The 14,491-nt window shown below is 41.1% G+C and overlaps 1 protein-coding gene across 16 annotated transcripts in view; it reads right to left on the reverse strand.

The window, feature by feature from the left end:
* The window catches only part of LOC309705970 (inositol 1,4,5-trisphosphate-gated calcium channel ITPR1-like), an 80,235-nt gene that overhangs the window by 51,279 nt on the left and 14,465 nt on the right, over positions 1-14,491 (reverse strand). For 7 of the 16 annotated variants that reach the window (XM_082532059.1, XM_082532071.1, XM_082532068.1 and 4 more), the window contains exons 4-36: positions 14,033-14,148; positions 13,822-13,908; positions 13,188-13,346; positions 10,920-11,018; positions 10,721-10,804; positions 10,302-10,448; positions 10,030-10,134; positions 9,768-9,812; positions 9,624-9,653; positions 8,975-9,129; positions 6,766-6,865; positions 6,528-6,688; positions 6,241-6,382; positions 5,995-6,153; positions 5,734-5,906; positions 4,639-4,758; positions 4,365-4,556; positions 4,030-4,281; positions 3,793-3,934; positions 3,546-3,699; positions 3,148-3,341; positions 2,930-3,068; positions 2,777-2,831; positions 2,502-2,667; positions 2,208-2,375; positions 2,060-2,122; positions 1,831-1,968; positions 1,575-1,700; positions 1,265-1,465; positions 920-1,171; positions 645-770; positions 366-494; positions 175-192 (exon numbers count right to left, since the gene is read on the reverse strand). In XM_082532059.1, the coding sequence (XP_082388185.1) occupies positions 175-192; positions 366-494; positions 645-770; positions 920-1,171; positions 1,265-1,465; positions 1,575-1,700; positions 1,831-1,968; positions 2,060-2,122; positions 2,208-2,375; positions 2,502-2,667; positions 2,777-2,831; positions 2,930-3,068; positions 3,148-3,341; positions 3,546-3,699; positions 3,793-3,934; positions 4,030-4,281; positions 4,365-4,556; positions 4,639-4,758; positions 5,734-5,906; positions 5,995-6,153; positions 6,241-6,382; positions 6,528-6,688; positions 6,766-6,865; positions 8,975-9,129; positions 9,624-9,653; positions 9,768-9,812; positions 10,030-10,134; positions 10,302-10,448; positions 10,721-10,804; positions 10,920-11,018; positions 13,188-13,346; positions 13,822-13,908; positions 14,033-14,148 (4,397 nt within the window). The remainder of the gene's footprint in view (positions 1-174; positions 193-365; positions 495-644; positions 771-919; positions 1,172-1,264; positions 1,466-1,574; positions 1,701-1,830; positions 1,969-2,059; positions 2,123-2,207; positions 2,376-2,501; positions 2,668-2,776; positions 2,832-2,929; positions 3,069-3,147; positions 3,342-3,545; positions 3,700-3,792; positions 3,935-4,029; positions 4,282-4,364; positions 4,557-4,638; positions 4,759-5,733; positions 5,907-5,994; positions 6,154-6,240; positions 6,383-6,527; positions 6,689-6,765; positions 6,866-8,974; positions 9,130-9,623; positions 9,654-9,767; positions 9,813-10,029; positions 10,135-10,301; positions 10,449-10,720; positions 10,805-10,919; positions 11,019-13,187; positions 13,347-13,821; positions 13,909-14,032; positions 14,149-14,491) is intronic. The other 9 variants (XM_082532061.1, XM_082532060.1, XM_082532058.1 and 6 more) reach the window with 2 other exon arrangements.

Consider the following 14,491-nt stretch of genomic DNA (forward strand, 5'->3'; position numbering starts at 1 on the left):
TGCACCAGCAAAGTCCCAGCAAAACCTTGTGCAACACACCCACAAATCTGGGAAGAACAGAGTCTGTGTGCTGACTAAACTATGACCATATAAAAACCCACACACTGACTACTTCTTCACATTCACAGCCAAAAGTTGGGAAATCAAATTTGGGGAAGTGCTAGCATTACTTACATATATATGACGAGCCAGCTATGTAAAGGGAAAAACGTTACATTTCATGGTATGTACGGTACATGCATGAGTACAGTTCCTTTTTTTCCCCCCAAACAGTGCTGAGAAGGTGTCTGATTTCTAGTCTGCACAAAGGACTCACAGTAGCAAAACTGCTTGGAAAATACATTAAAAAGACATGCCCATTTTACCTGAAGGCTTGTGCTCTGGTCAGAAAAAGGAGAGCTGAAGAAACATGTGACAATGCTCATGACTGTTTCGGTTACATAACGCTCCAGCATGGTGTCCGCGTGCTTCCTGTCACTGGTGTTGTTGCACACCTAAGCAAGGATAGAAGAGACGTTAGCATGACACACGGCCACTGGATCGGACTTCCTGCATGTGGCCGACGGGTAACTTGCTGTGTGTTCACTTCACGATGTGCTGACTGGATTCTCTGTCTATTTATTGTCAAATATTTTGTGGCTTACCCTACAAATGTCCACCAGGAAGTTCTCAAACAGCTTCCACATGTGGTTGGATGTATAAATCTCCTTCATCTCCACCTCTGTATCCACATAGCAGTGGTTCAGGAAGTTGATATAGGCAATCTTCACCTGTTGGATTGTTGGAAACTAAATGAGTGCACTGGTAATCAAGGTAGTTTTTAAAAACATGTATTCCCAATGCTCTTCTCGATCAGAATAAACTAGAATAAAGTGTATTCACTCAACTTTAAAGTGAGTGAAGAAAAAGTCTTCCATACCTCAGGAATGCAATCTTCATGGGTGACAACCCGCACAATATCATCCAGGGGCAGCAGAGAGTTGCACTTGATCTCGGTGTAGACGTTCTTGCCCTCAGTGCAAACAGCCAGCAGTTCGACCAGGTGTATGTGGTACATCAGGGGACTGTTTTCATCCATGCGATCCCGCTCTGAACGCATCATCTGGACAAGGGTCTGAAATGAGGCACGGTCGTTGTAGAACACCAGGACATCCTCGCCGGAGTTTACCAGCTGAGTGGGAGAGAGTCACAGCCGAGTGTACAGTGTTATTCCCAAACTGTCGCCCCTGTATTAGACACCACAAGCATTACTCAAACAACAGACCTCTGCCATGACAATGTCCTGACACTTCTTGATGAATTTGTTCTCGGCCTTGACAATGGTTTGCAGAAACTTGAGATACTGGACATGCCGACCATGCGACTCAGTACAGTGGACAAAGTGCTGAACCACACGCTCGTTAATCTCGCTGCAGAGCTGGAAGTTATTCATGAAGATGTGCTGCATGGTGACAGCCTCCAGGATCTGGGAATGAAACAGAAGAGAACATACATTTTCCCAATATGTGGTATTTTGGGATATTTAAGTCTTCGACTCGCCCAAGGAGTAGCTGTGAGATGCTTGTGATGCTTACCCCCGGGTTGAGAAATAAGTTTATATGCTTGTGGAGAAGAGCCTGGTTCTGCTGATTTCCTGCACAGAAATTCTGCAGGAACTCGTGGGCCAATTTCATGATTTCCTGCATCCGTACATCCTCACCCTGGTGCAGATAATACAGAGCTTCTTTTCAGTTATGTAACATTAATGGACAATTGCAAGCAAAGGAAAGCAATGAGGATCTTTAAAGCTTTTTAACGATTCTGCATTTGTATTCTGTTTCAGTGTCTGACCTTCTCATAGGGGATCTGTAGGAGTTCTAGCACCACACTGTGAGCTCCCATGTTCCTCAGCAGCCTCTGCTGCTGTTTCCTGCTCTTTTTCCCTGAGCTTCCCTCCTGGACACACAGCTTACTGAGGCGCAGCAGGATCTAAAAAACACAGACACACACAGAAGCAACATTTTAATAATCAGCAGTAAATCTAAAATGAAAATATAACTTAAAAGGCAAACAATTATACCTCTTTTACAACTCTGTAGTTGTAACTGCTGGTACTTTCAGTCTTCTTCTTGTCTGAATCTCCCTGTAAATCAAGAATCAATTATGAGTCCTTTCAATAATAACTCTACATTCAGGAAAACCTTTCCACATTCAAATTTTCAGCGTACCTTCTTTTTGTTGTCAGATTCTGAGGGGCCATCTCCGTCCATCCCATCTTCTCCTTGCCTTTTGTAAACCCACAGTTCAGACTTCTCCACAATAGAACGCAGCTGGTCCAGATCTGACTTGATCTGCTTGTAGTTCTCAACATCCTGACTGGTCACCAGGAGCTGGACCTTTTAAGGTTTAACAAAAAAATTTTTTTTTAATGTTTTCATCAAATTTAACTTCATCTGTAAAAAGTCAAGTTATTAGAATTATTTCAGAGGACTTGCTATTAAAATCAGGTGTGGATGACTTACTTGTTTGAAGGCCATGAGGACCTCTTGTCTCTGGCTGAAGTGTCTGAAGAGCAGGTGAAGCGCTCCAGACACGAGGGGCGGGTAGTCATGCATGGTCAGGTGCAGAAGGACCCGCAGGAAAGTGCGACCACCATGGTCATCCAGGTCTAGTGGGGTGTTTTCTTCACTAAACAAAAAAAATGACAAACACTACCTCAATTTTACTTTATTAAAAAAAACTTACTACAGGCAATTAAAGCCCATTAAAAAACTTAAGAATCCAATTTAAGAATCACCTTCCTCCAAAGATCCCTTCTGCTTGTTCCTCAATGTTTTCAAAGTCAAAATTTCCTTAAAAAAAAGAAAAGAAAAAATACTTCAAATAAGTTCTTTATAATTATATACATATATGTTAAATAATGTAATTAACAAGGTTAAGAGTTTCACACCTGGCATCGGACCTGTGACATTATTGGATCCATTCTGAATAGCAGTGTTGTCTCCTTGTGGGTTGTTCTCATCAAATTCTCGTTTGAAAATACAGAGCAGGCAGGAGATCCTGTAGTCTAGCCGAACGTTCAAAATGAACTGAATAAAACAGATAAAAGTTACAATATAGTCGAAGGATTTTTAAAAAATAATAATGATAATGATCCTGATGTCGTGCCTGCAGAATCTCAATGATCTTGAGCTTTGTGTCCATGACCATGATATCTTCTCTCTCCGGTTCAGTCTGAGTTTTAACCACATCGCCCTCAGGCTGATGAGTTGGTGTGGTGGGCAGCAAACCGCCTCCTCGCAGCACCACCTGGGTCATCAGCTCCCCAACTCCGTGAATGGACTTCATCACATTACTGCCACCTATAATACAGACAGAGCAAGAAAACATTCAAATCTGCATGAAGGAAAAAAAATAGTGAAATGAAACTCTATTTAATTTTAGGTCAGATGTTATTTGTTGATACTATTTCTCCTTAAAACTCTACACACCTGGAAAAGTGAGAGCTTGATAAAATCGTTGCTGCAAGAAAGTATTCAGGCTAAGGGAAAACATTCACTCTTTACCTTTGTTTTCTTCTTCCTTCTCTATCTTGTTAATGGGGTAGATGGTGTTGACATGTACACAGTCTAAAATGTTCAGTAAGATCTTTGTCAGTCGAAGCAGGTCACTGAAGTTGTAAAAACCAAAGTATATGAGGTTCCTTGCCAGGTTCACGACCTACAAGCAGGAAAAGAACCAACAAATGATTTACAACTTTAATAAACGGATGTCACTTCTCATCTGTTCATACCACAAACAAAGAAGCGTTACCTCGAAAGTAAGCTTGTTTTTCTCCTTGTCAGAGAAGGGAATATTCTGCGACACCACCTCTCTCAGGTAGTTCTCCACAAAATCCATGGTGAGGCTGAAGCGCTCTTTGATCTCATCCCGTGTGGTCCCATCGTTGTCATAGCTGGATAATTAGAGGAGAATCGCTTTTAAAAGACACTGCGTCGTTTCTGAAATGGCGATACACGCCCCTTTAAAGGGTTTATGATATGAACTCACTCATCAATAGCGATTTTAGATGGAATCTCAGACCACAGACGAGCATATTTGACAGGCGTGACCTGCTCCTGAGGGTCACGGTCGACATGCATGTGCAGCATCAGACGGCAGAAAGATGCTCTCAAGTCGTACGGCAGGTCTTCATCGGACATACAGCGCAGGATCAAATCCACGTCCAGCTGACCGGAGATCTTGTTGATGGCGAGATATTGACGGTCCAGACACATCCGGGCAAAAAGGTTCAGCTGGCACCTGGGAAGAAAATGGATTCTTAGTCCTTTCTAAATCTGAGCTGTAATCTTTTTATTAAAATTATCATCATAAAGACACGACACCTGTAGTAGCTGACCACCTCCTGATCCTCCTTCTGGCCTTCCTTTGCATCCTGGGCCAACTCCCGGATGCTCTTACTCCGGATCTCCTTAGAGTTATCTTTCCAGAAGAGCCACACCTCCTCTTCATCTTCCGCCTCCACTGGATTGTCCTCGTTTGTCGCCACCTCAATCTCAAACCTCGACAGAACCAATCTGGTACACAACACCAACATTTTTTGTAAGCTCTCATTTCAGTTTACCACATTAAAGCACCTGATGAAAATGAGCATCTCACTTGGTTTCAATGAGGATGTCAGCATTGCTAGAGTCCAGCACAGCATTGCAGATGAGCTCCTGTGTCACAGGGATGGATTTGTTCATGGACACACAGAGATCTGACAGGTAGTCCAGAAACCTGGTGACAGATGACAATATATTAAATTAAAAAATAAAGAAACAAATTTCAGACTACAGTGGAACCCCGACTTACGAAATTAATTCGTTCCAGAGGGTCTTTCGTAAGTCAAAGGTTTCGTAAGTCGAAGCACCTTTTGAGTGAGGCGATGCGGCTGAAGACGAAGGTCTTGGTGGAGGCTGAAGAAAGCATATGTATGCATGCATGCATACGTACGTGCATATGTACATAACATTAGGGAATTTAATTCTAAACATCAAAACTAAAACTTACATTTACGTTAATTAATGTACGTACGTACACTGTGCAATGACATTTTTTTTACATTTTTTTAAACTCGCTCATATTTATGCCTTATGCCGGCCCCATTATGAATGAACGATAGGCTAATTGCAAACGAAAAGCACACAAAATAGCGCACTGCAAACAACAATACGTCTTTCACGTGGAACAGCGAAACGCATTTCGCAAACTGATTTCGTTACACGGGCATTTTGTCGTACCACGGGCAAAAATATTGCCGTTAAGTGCCTTCGTAACTTGAATTTTTCGTTAAATGGGGTCTTCGTAAGCCGGGGTGCCACTGTACATACTATCCTATGTGAGGAAGAATAAATAAACTACTGTATATTAAAATGTTCTTGGCCGTTCCCCCTGCCTCAGTACTCTAACATTTCAAACAGTCCTCTCTGTTTGAACCACTGGATCCACCTCATTCACACATCATTAACAGCAATTTACATGACATAAACAAAATACATTTACGCACTAGCTGTCAGCATATTCCCTCTAGTACCGAGGTCCTGCACAAGCAATTCCACTCATATTCGTACTTCACTCATTTGAACACGTTTACATAGATTTGCATTCCTTCAGAGCTGCTAAATAAGCAAATCTGACCCAGTCTAGCCACAGGGGCTCCTTGTGTTACAGTTTGAAGAGAGCAGCCAGGGCGTGTCTTTCTGTAAGCCTTACCTTGGTTCCCGGTTCTTCCTCACTAGTGTGACGAATGTGTCTATCTCAGCAGCAGTTATGTGTTTTTCCAGCAGCTTCCGGTTGTTGTGAAGTAAAGCAGTTATTGTGTCTTCTGCCAACACATCATATCCTATCTGTTTCTGCATGAAGCGAAACTGTTTGGCTATATATTCCTGCAAATCAGACAAAGGAGGGGGTAATCAATGCAGAGAAAATGTCACACTACCCAAGCTCTGAGTGAAGCTGTGGTGTTGAACCTACTTGGTTCTTCCTGTAATCTTGCTGGGAATGGCGGAGCACTCTGTAGCAAAGCCTGCAAATATGTCTAAATGGTGCGTGGCGCTGGTCTCCCAGCTCTTCCAGTCGCAGCATGGGACCATCACCACTGTCAGTGAAAGGGGCTTGAAGAAGTTTGAAAATCTGTAAAAGGCAACAGGGATTTGTTTTAGTGCCTAAAGTGAACATTTTAAACCAGTACATAAACTGTCTCATAGGTTTAAGGCCTACCTGTTTAAGAATATTCTGCTCTCTCATGAGTTTCTGTCTTTCCCTGTTAGGTTTGTTGACCATGATCTCCAAGACATCCTGCCCACTGTTGGGGATGTCTACCACGAAAAAAACTAAATCTTCCAGGAGCTTTGTCACAAACCTGGAGAGGGTACAAGTTCCAACTCAACAGTTTAGTCTTAATTTCAGTGAAAAATGTCCTTCTATACTTATACTATCCAAATAAACAACTTACAAATAAAATATAAAGCCCAATAAGAAAGTTAGCAGTCTGGTGTCATACATACCTCCTTTCATTTTGTGTAATGGTACCCTTTTCCAGCTTTCCAGCAATGGACGCCAACACTTTACTTGCATCGTTAGCAAAGTCTAAATCACGCACTTCTGCTGGTGGCACTGGGACAATGGCAAACGCTTCTTTGTCTTCCTTTACTGCTGATGTTCCAATCTGGAAAAAACATCAAATCAATCACTGTAACTGTTAATAAAGACTCATTCGCATGTTGATCCACAGCAACTACTCACCCGTAGCATAACAGGCTTCTCCTCCTCTTTGTCAATGGGGAGGTTGGTGCTATGAACCCATGTGTTGGTGCACAGATGTCGTAGCCTCACATAGGAGCTCCTGTAAATAAGAGAGGAAGCTGATGTGATGAAATAAAACAAAAGACAAACAGAAGCTGCGAATCAGCTACAGAGCACAGTGGAGTGTGATGGGGACAAGTTAGCATAGCGCTTCAATAATCAGACTAATCATGGAGTAAAATCATTGTTAGCCCATGTATAAGCCTTTGGTGCTATCAACAGCTACAAACGCAACCTTGTTTTAATGTTGTGGGCATTCTGTGATCAAGAATAGATACGAAGGCACATTATATTTTCTTTCTTTAATAACTTTCTAAATCTTCTGTTTTAAATCCCGTTGTGTTTTATGAATATTAGACAGATTTAAGGAGGCTTTGAGCGTTCAATAAGACAGACAGCTCCATTCAACAAGCTTTTATTCCACTCTCAGGCCAAGACCTCCATTTTCAGCTCACAACATGGCTCACAATTAAGACCTACAAAAGACCATAAATCAACTCCTGTCTGAAAAAACACAGAAGACCATAAGCACTCTGATTAGATTTATTATTGGACGCTGTTATGTGACAAACGTGCAGCTGATAATTGTAAACAAGCTTCCTGGTTCTGGAAAAGGCTGCTTACAGTGGCTTCCTCAGGAAAGTGTGTTGTTTGTACAGATTAGCCAGCAGTGACCTGTACAGTATTATCTCTCTTACATTAAGCACTCAACCTTTACACATAGTAAAGTTTGAGCCAACTACGTCCTTCATTCTCAAAGCATCCAGCCAGCTCCACGTGTGTGAGTGAGTAAGCGTGTGTGTGTGTGTGTGTGTGTGTGTGTGTGTGTGTGTGTGTGTGTGTGTGTGTGTGTGTGTGTGTGTGAGTGAGAGAGAGGTCTTCAGCACAGACAGCAGCCATATTCTTGGCAGGCATTACATAACCGCCTACTGAGGCTAACAGGCTTACCTTTGTGTACTGGTTCTGCCAGGCATTAGTTAGTCCCCTGGCTGAAGTTTGAGGGACAAGGTTATTTTAGGTTGGAGTGGGAGGCGTAGTAGTAGCCTGCATCATGCAGACACACACCTGACTATGCCACACAATAGAGGCTTTGATAGAAGGTGGGGAGAATCTAAGCTCACCTTATGTGCAGTGACAATGACGATTACACAATTGTAATGTTAGAACGACACATTCTCTCTTTAACACAGTGATGTCAGCTGGAATTGAGAAACCAAACTGAGGCTCATTACGAATAAGCCAGAGGCTTATCACCAACCTTAGGACAGAGACTACATGATATATTGCATCGTGCGACTGCTTTTGTATCATCAAATTTTAATCTAAGAAAATAAATCCAAAAAACATTTCTGCCAGATGTTTTTGTTTTTTTTTAAAGTGTGTTTTTAAGTGATAGTGCATGTCATCTTAGAAAACTGAAAGTTTTTCCCTTATTGTGAACACTATCCAAACCTCAGCGGTTTCCTGTTTCATGCCATACTGGGACTTTCCTAACTCTCCTTGGTAAGTTTCACACAATCTCAAGCTTACCAGTGTGACACACACACACGCACACACACGCACACACACAGGCTCCATGATTTCTGAAAGTAAATAAAACAAAAAAAACAACAACAAAAATTTACCCAAACAACACAACTACGTCTTTGTCTCTGGTTTGAAAGATGTGTCAGACCACTCATAACAAAACTGGCCCTTGTCCAGCCTTGCAAAACGCAGTCATCACCTCAGAAACTCCCTTTCCACTGCCGTTCCAAATTCCCCCCACAATGCACATGAGTCAAAAGTTTACTATTGTCACTGTTTGAACTGCTGAAGTCTTGACATCATTGCGGTCTTTTTGATTAGCCAAGGTGTTGTTGAGATATTTGTCATCTGCATATTTCCCCCATATTTTACAACATTCCTGATGCTTTTTCCCCCCACTGAAATAACAAACAAAAAAAACTCTACTGAGGCATCTATGAAACCACTTATTGGTCTGATTGGACGTGTCTGAACACTAATCTTAACATCTTTTATGATTGTACACTAGGAACATTTTACTTTTGATTTCTGCATACTGTGAACTTGCATAAATTCAGTGGCTTCAGAAGCAGTATTTGTGGCATGCTTATGTGAATAAAAAAGTTTGTGTTAAATGCCAAACCTGGGCACCATGGAGTCCCCGCCTCTCAGAGTGGTAGGGTCCAGCTCAAAGATGGAGGAAATATCCATACCATCAGGAACAGGCACCAAAGTGTACATGATTTTCTCCTGTGGACCCCGCAGGCGACCACGTAAAGCTTCATTATCTCCATCCAGCTAAAGGAAGAAAGCATGCAGTGAGGAGGCGCAAACCACTAAAACACAAAATGATTGCAGCTTACGGAAAAAATATGGCTACACTATTCAACTATACTGAGGCAAAGGCATATCCAGGTTGTCTTCTTACGTCAACCCACTAATCACCAGCTAATCTGATTTTACAAATTAGATTTAATATCTGATGGAAGTTGAAAAAAAACCAAACAATTGATCATACAGCTGGACTTTGCTGGACCAACAGCATGATCAAACCATAGATAACAACACTGACACCTAATGGCAATTTCACTTAAGACATGCATCAGGTAGGATGCTAGAATGGTGACACCATGTGGTTATCAAGTGCAACTAAACACACACAAAAAAAATGAACAGGGTGCCACAAAAACTGCAGCGAACAAAAAGGCAACAAGCATGCATGATCAACATTGAGACAACAAGAAATGTTTGAAATACGTTGCTGCAACTATGTAAAGACTGTGTGACAGTACCTGGAAATTAAAGGGTGTAAAGTCCACCACCTAGAGCAGGAAGCACAGACCCAGCAGAGATTTTAACAAGCAAGATTAATAACGGTGAGGCAACCAGCAGGGCATTGCAGAGCACTCAGGGGGGAAGCGATCAGGCTTACTTACAGAGGGCCGCTGCTCGGCATTCTCCTCCTCAAAGTCGGGATTAACCTGGCAAACATACATTAAAACAGCCTCCTCAGCATCATTACTTTTCATATTGCTGTCCCTTTGCTGTGCTTTCAACATCCCAGCATGTGTATATACAGTAACAAAGCTTTGAACCAAACATTTCACAGTATTGTTCTGGAAGCTCATGACAAAGTAGCATGGGTACAAAGTGATAACTGCAAATCAAAAATACGAAAGTAAACATGGTGGCACACACCTCACCCATCTCAGCAGCCAAATAGCACCCTGTGGCCAAATGTTTAAACCTGAAAAGGCTGTTCCAGTAGCCTGCACCTCCCCTGCATGGGTCATGGTGAACCACCTGGCAACGGCAAAACACGCAAACACAAATTACAATAAACCCGCATTATTTATTTGAGCAACATCACTTTTACTGTGCTCAAAGATAGTGGTGAACATTAAGTTTTAAGTACTCAATTATCAGAAAACTGAGCTTCAAAGGCATTGTGCATTTACATAATTACTGACCTCAACTTCCCACAGTGCTTTGCTGCTTGTGGCAGAAGTCGCAGACTGCCGGCCGGTTGTCCTAAGAAAAACATATTGCTTCTTCCTATAGTCGTCACAAGTGAGAAACTTCTCCTGCTCCGCATGGAACAACCGGACTACATCGCCCTGCAGTTACATTGATAAACACACGTGGACAGTTACCATGGTTTTTATTCTCTTTCGACTGTTTTATTTTCAAACTTAAATGGTGTTTTTAGGTTATTGTTGTTCCTATTAAACTGCGTTTCATGTGTTCTAATACGCCTGCTTTGTAGCCAGTAAGGATGTTATATGTACATTTGGGGAAAAAATGCTTAATGTAAAAAAAAAACAAAAAAAACAAAAACAAAACAACCCCACAAAAAAACAACCACATGCAGAAATCTGAGCTCACTGACCCCCTTGAGTATCGTTTCCTTGTTGTCGCTCCATTTCATGAAGAGAACAACTTTCCAACTTGTGTTGCAATTCACAGAATTAACCTGAAAGATAGGAGTATTTTATTTTACTTCATATATATATAAAATAAAGTGTATGTGCATTCACCCAGAATTGGATGGACAGAAATGAAGTTTAACAAAACTGTGTGTTTTGTACCTCATTGCACCCTGGGTTGTCAACTAGCTGGTGGCTGCTTGCATGCAGAGGTTGTCCAGCATTGACGGGGTTAAGGACTACTTTATCTCCAATCACCACCTGCAGGAGCAACAAGAGAAACAAAGAAAATGGTGCATTAAATGGAGGATGGTTGGGATAACTACTGTATATTATTTTGCAATACTGAAACAAGCTTCCAGTCAACCACTAGGTGGTGCTGTAGACCATACTGTGTGGGAAAGAGCCTGAGGAAAATAATGAAATTGTAGCCCTTGTCTCTAACATTACATATTCACCACATATGACATATGAGAGCAGGTATTAGAAAATAATAAAAAGAAACTTCAGTCTAACAAACATCTTTTGATCAACAGCTGATTCGTTTTTGCTGCACACAATCTGAACATTAAAAGAAATTTGAATTAGGTGAAGTAATTTAAAAAACAGTCACACAACAAGTTTGAAATCTCTGCCTTTCAGGCAAGGAACCAGATCAACTTTAATAGACAAACTTCTACTTTCTGCAACCAGTCCAGCTGACAAGTATGAGACATTTGTCCCTCAAAGAAAAACCTTCATATTCAAACAGAATAGTTAAAGCCTTTAGCCTCTCCTGTCATTTCCACTGGTGGCGCTGGTGGAATGTATAAGTTCTGCACTGGAGCAGCCCCTGTTCCTGTGTAGGGAGGATGAATCATGCAGAAGAAAAACTGGTCCAAGAGGATTAATAAAATGCAACTTAATTAGCTGATCAGTCGTCTTAACTCTATTAGCTTCCATCCACCAGGAGTAGAAAAAGGAGCCGGAGGATTAGAGGTTATGTCAGTGTAGTGTGTGCTCTTTCCATATCACCGCATCTTACTTTCCAGGTCAAAACCTGGCACCAACAATATCCACAACATAACTACACTACTAATAGTTAAAGTGTGTTAAACCAGTAGCCTCCAATGTAGCTGCTAGAGGCAAGTGTACCACAGGTAAGGCCAGGTAAGGTAAATCCACTTCTATTTAACTGCACACACCTAAACCAAGACTTCTTAAGAGGTTGAGTGCAGTTACATGAATATTTTTTATTTTAATATTTCAGATTTCTTGCACCTAAAACTCCCAAACACAAATACAAAAACAATAAAATCTATAGTTTTCCATTAAATCCACTTAAAGAAGGACATTAACTGATATGCACTCACTGGTCACTTTATTAGGTATACCACTTTAACTGTAATACTAATCACTAATACAATGCTAACCAGCCAATCAAATGTTAGCAACTCAAGTCAATGGACATAGACAGCACAGCCTGCTGATGTTCAAACCATTCAACTTCGAGCTGACAGGAAGACAACAGGACATCGCTGAATACGCAGCACGCAGATGGGCTACAGCAGTAAAAGACCAAATTCTAGTCAGCCTAGAACAGGAAACTGACGCTACATTTAACGAGCGCTCATCAGGATTGGACTGCAGAATATTGGAAAAATGTTGCTTGATCTGAGTCTTAATATCTGCTGCAACATTTGCACAGTGGGGTCAGAATTTGGCATAAACATTGTCACATCTAACCTGAGTATTGCTGCTGACCATGAGCTTTAGGAGCACAGTGCACCAATCTTGGCTTAAATCATTAAAGCACCTTTAAGATGTGGCGGAAGGAGACAAATCTTCAGCAACTTTGTGATGCCATCATGTCAATAAGGACCAAAATCTCTAAGAAATGTCCCTCACCAGGCTGAATATCTGCCACAATTAATTACGGTAGGTCAAAGGGGAACAGGGTTCAGCCTGATACCTAATAAAATGTCCAGTGAGTGGATATAATAATTTATTACTATGTAGTTATATATTTAATAAGAACTGGCTTTTAAGTATTTAACATTATCATTGTAAACTAGTAAAACTGAAGCAAATGTTTACAGTACTGACATAATTTGGGGCTATACATTAAAAATAAATAAATAAGTAAATAAATAAACCTGAGCCGTCTAAAGCAGGTTGCTGATTGTTTGTTTGTTTTTTGGATACTGCGAAAACAACTGCAAGAACCCAGAAACAAACTGGGAGGACTTGAAAAAGTTTATCAGTAGTTTAGTAGTCAGCAGGTGAGTGTACAATTGCTAAATGTAAACCTATTCTGGCGTTCCAATTTTCTGCGCTACACATCAGTCTACGTAACTCCTGTTTTCAAACCTCTTTAAAAGTCTAAAAATATATCCTTGATTTCTCTTGCTGAGCATAATTAACTTGACTCCCACACCCTGCTCTACCCACACTGTCTCCCAGGGATCTGAGCTTGTAGAAAGGCTGGATGTAGAACCAGGATCCCTCGTTTCCTGCAGAGTCCAGCGTCACTCTCATGGCATTCTTCTCCAACAGTGCAGGTAAGCGCTTGTTCACTGTCAGGTATTTATTGCTTTTCAAGTGCAGCAACTGTTGGCAACAAGAAAAAACAGAATCACACGGTCACAACCCCCACAGCTACTATCATAATGAGACAGTGGAAAGAATTACAGAGCATGGATCATATAAGCTGACTGATACAAAAGCCTTTTATTTATTAATATTTTTAAAATGATCTCCCCTGAAACCAGTTAACCAACAAGTCACTGATATACTAACATATACACTGTATAGCTATTTATCCATGACCTACTGTATATACTGTAGTCCTTGTGGGTGTCATAGACTACATTTCTAGTTACCGATGACCTCATACTCGAGTGCAAAACATTCCTTTGTAATGTGTAAAGATAATAGAGCCTGCAACAGATAACTTTACAGCACATCTTTGTGCTGTAGCAGTTATTTAAAACGCCTCTTTCATTAAATAGAGTTATCTTCAATCTTAAATACTGCAGCTTTTCTGTTAAGCAAAGAACCTTATCTCACTGGGCCTTAAACGCACCTGAATGACATTTCCATACTGGATAACTGTCCCCAGCAGCTTTCGGTTTTCAGACTCATTCTGCTTCTTCTCAAGATCAGCAGCATGCTAATGCACAGAACAGAGGTACAGAGATGGAAACATGCAGCATTTTTGTCTGTGCACATTTTCTACACAACAGCACAAAGTTACACAGCACTGCAAGATGTTGGAATGGTGATGTCAGACTTACATGAAGTTTAGTGAGGAGGACTGTGTCAGTAGTGCTGTTGCCTCCAGGTTTTGCTGCCTTCCAGAACTGTTTCTGTGCCGAGTATCTGTTCATAGGACACAGTTTGAAAAGGCAATCTAGGGGGGAAATAAGAAGAGGAAGGTGAAAAGTTACACTTCATCTTTTCATATCAGCAGTGGTCTGCTTGACCTCAGCAAACAGAGGAATGTGTCAGTAGAACAAAGCAAGGTTTTGGCACACTGTGGAACTGAAAATGATGACCTGTGTGCAATTTAGTTTGATAGTTTTAAATGTTGAAAGACTAGAAGTCTTACAGAGTCGCACCAAACACTGTACGCTCCTGAGTTTAATTTTGAAAAAAAAAAAATATATATATACACAAGTTATTTTGTCAACACAAATGGCACAGGACACTCCTCTCCAGAGTTTGTGCAAGATGTTCAATACAATATAGTACTT

The sequence above is a fragment of the Aulonocara stuartgranti genome (assembly GCF_965226115.1).
Source record: "Aulonocara stuartgranti genome assembly, chromosome: 5".
NCBI classification, from domain to species: domain Eukaryota; kingdom Metazoa; phylum Chordata; class Actinopteri; order Cichliformes; family Cichlidae; genus Aulonocara; species Aulonocara stuartgranti.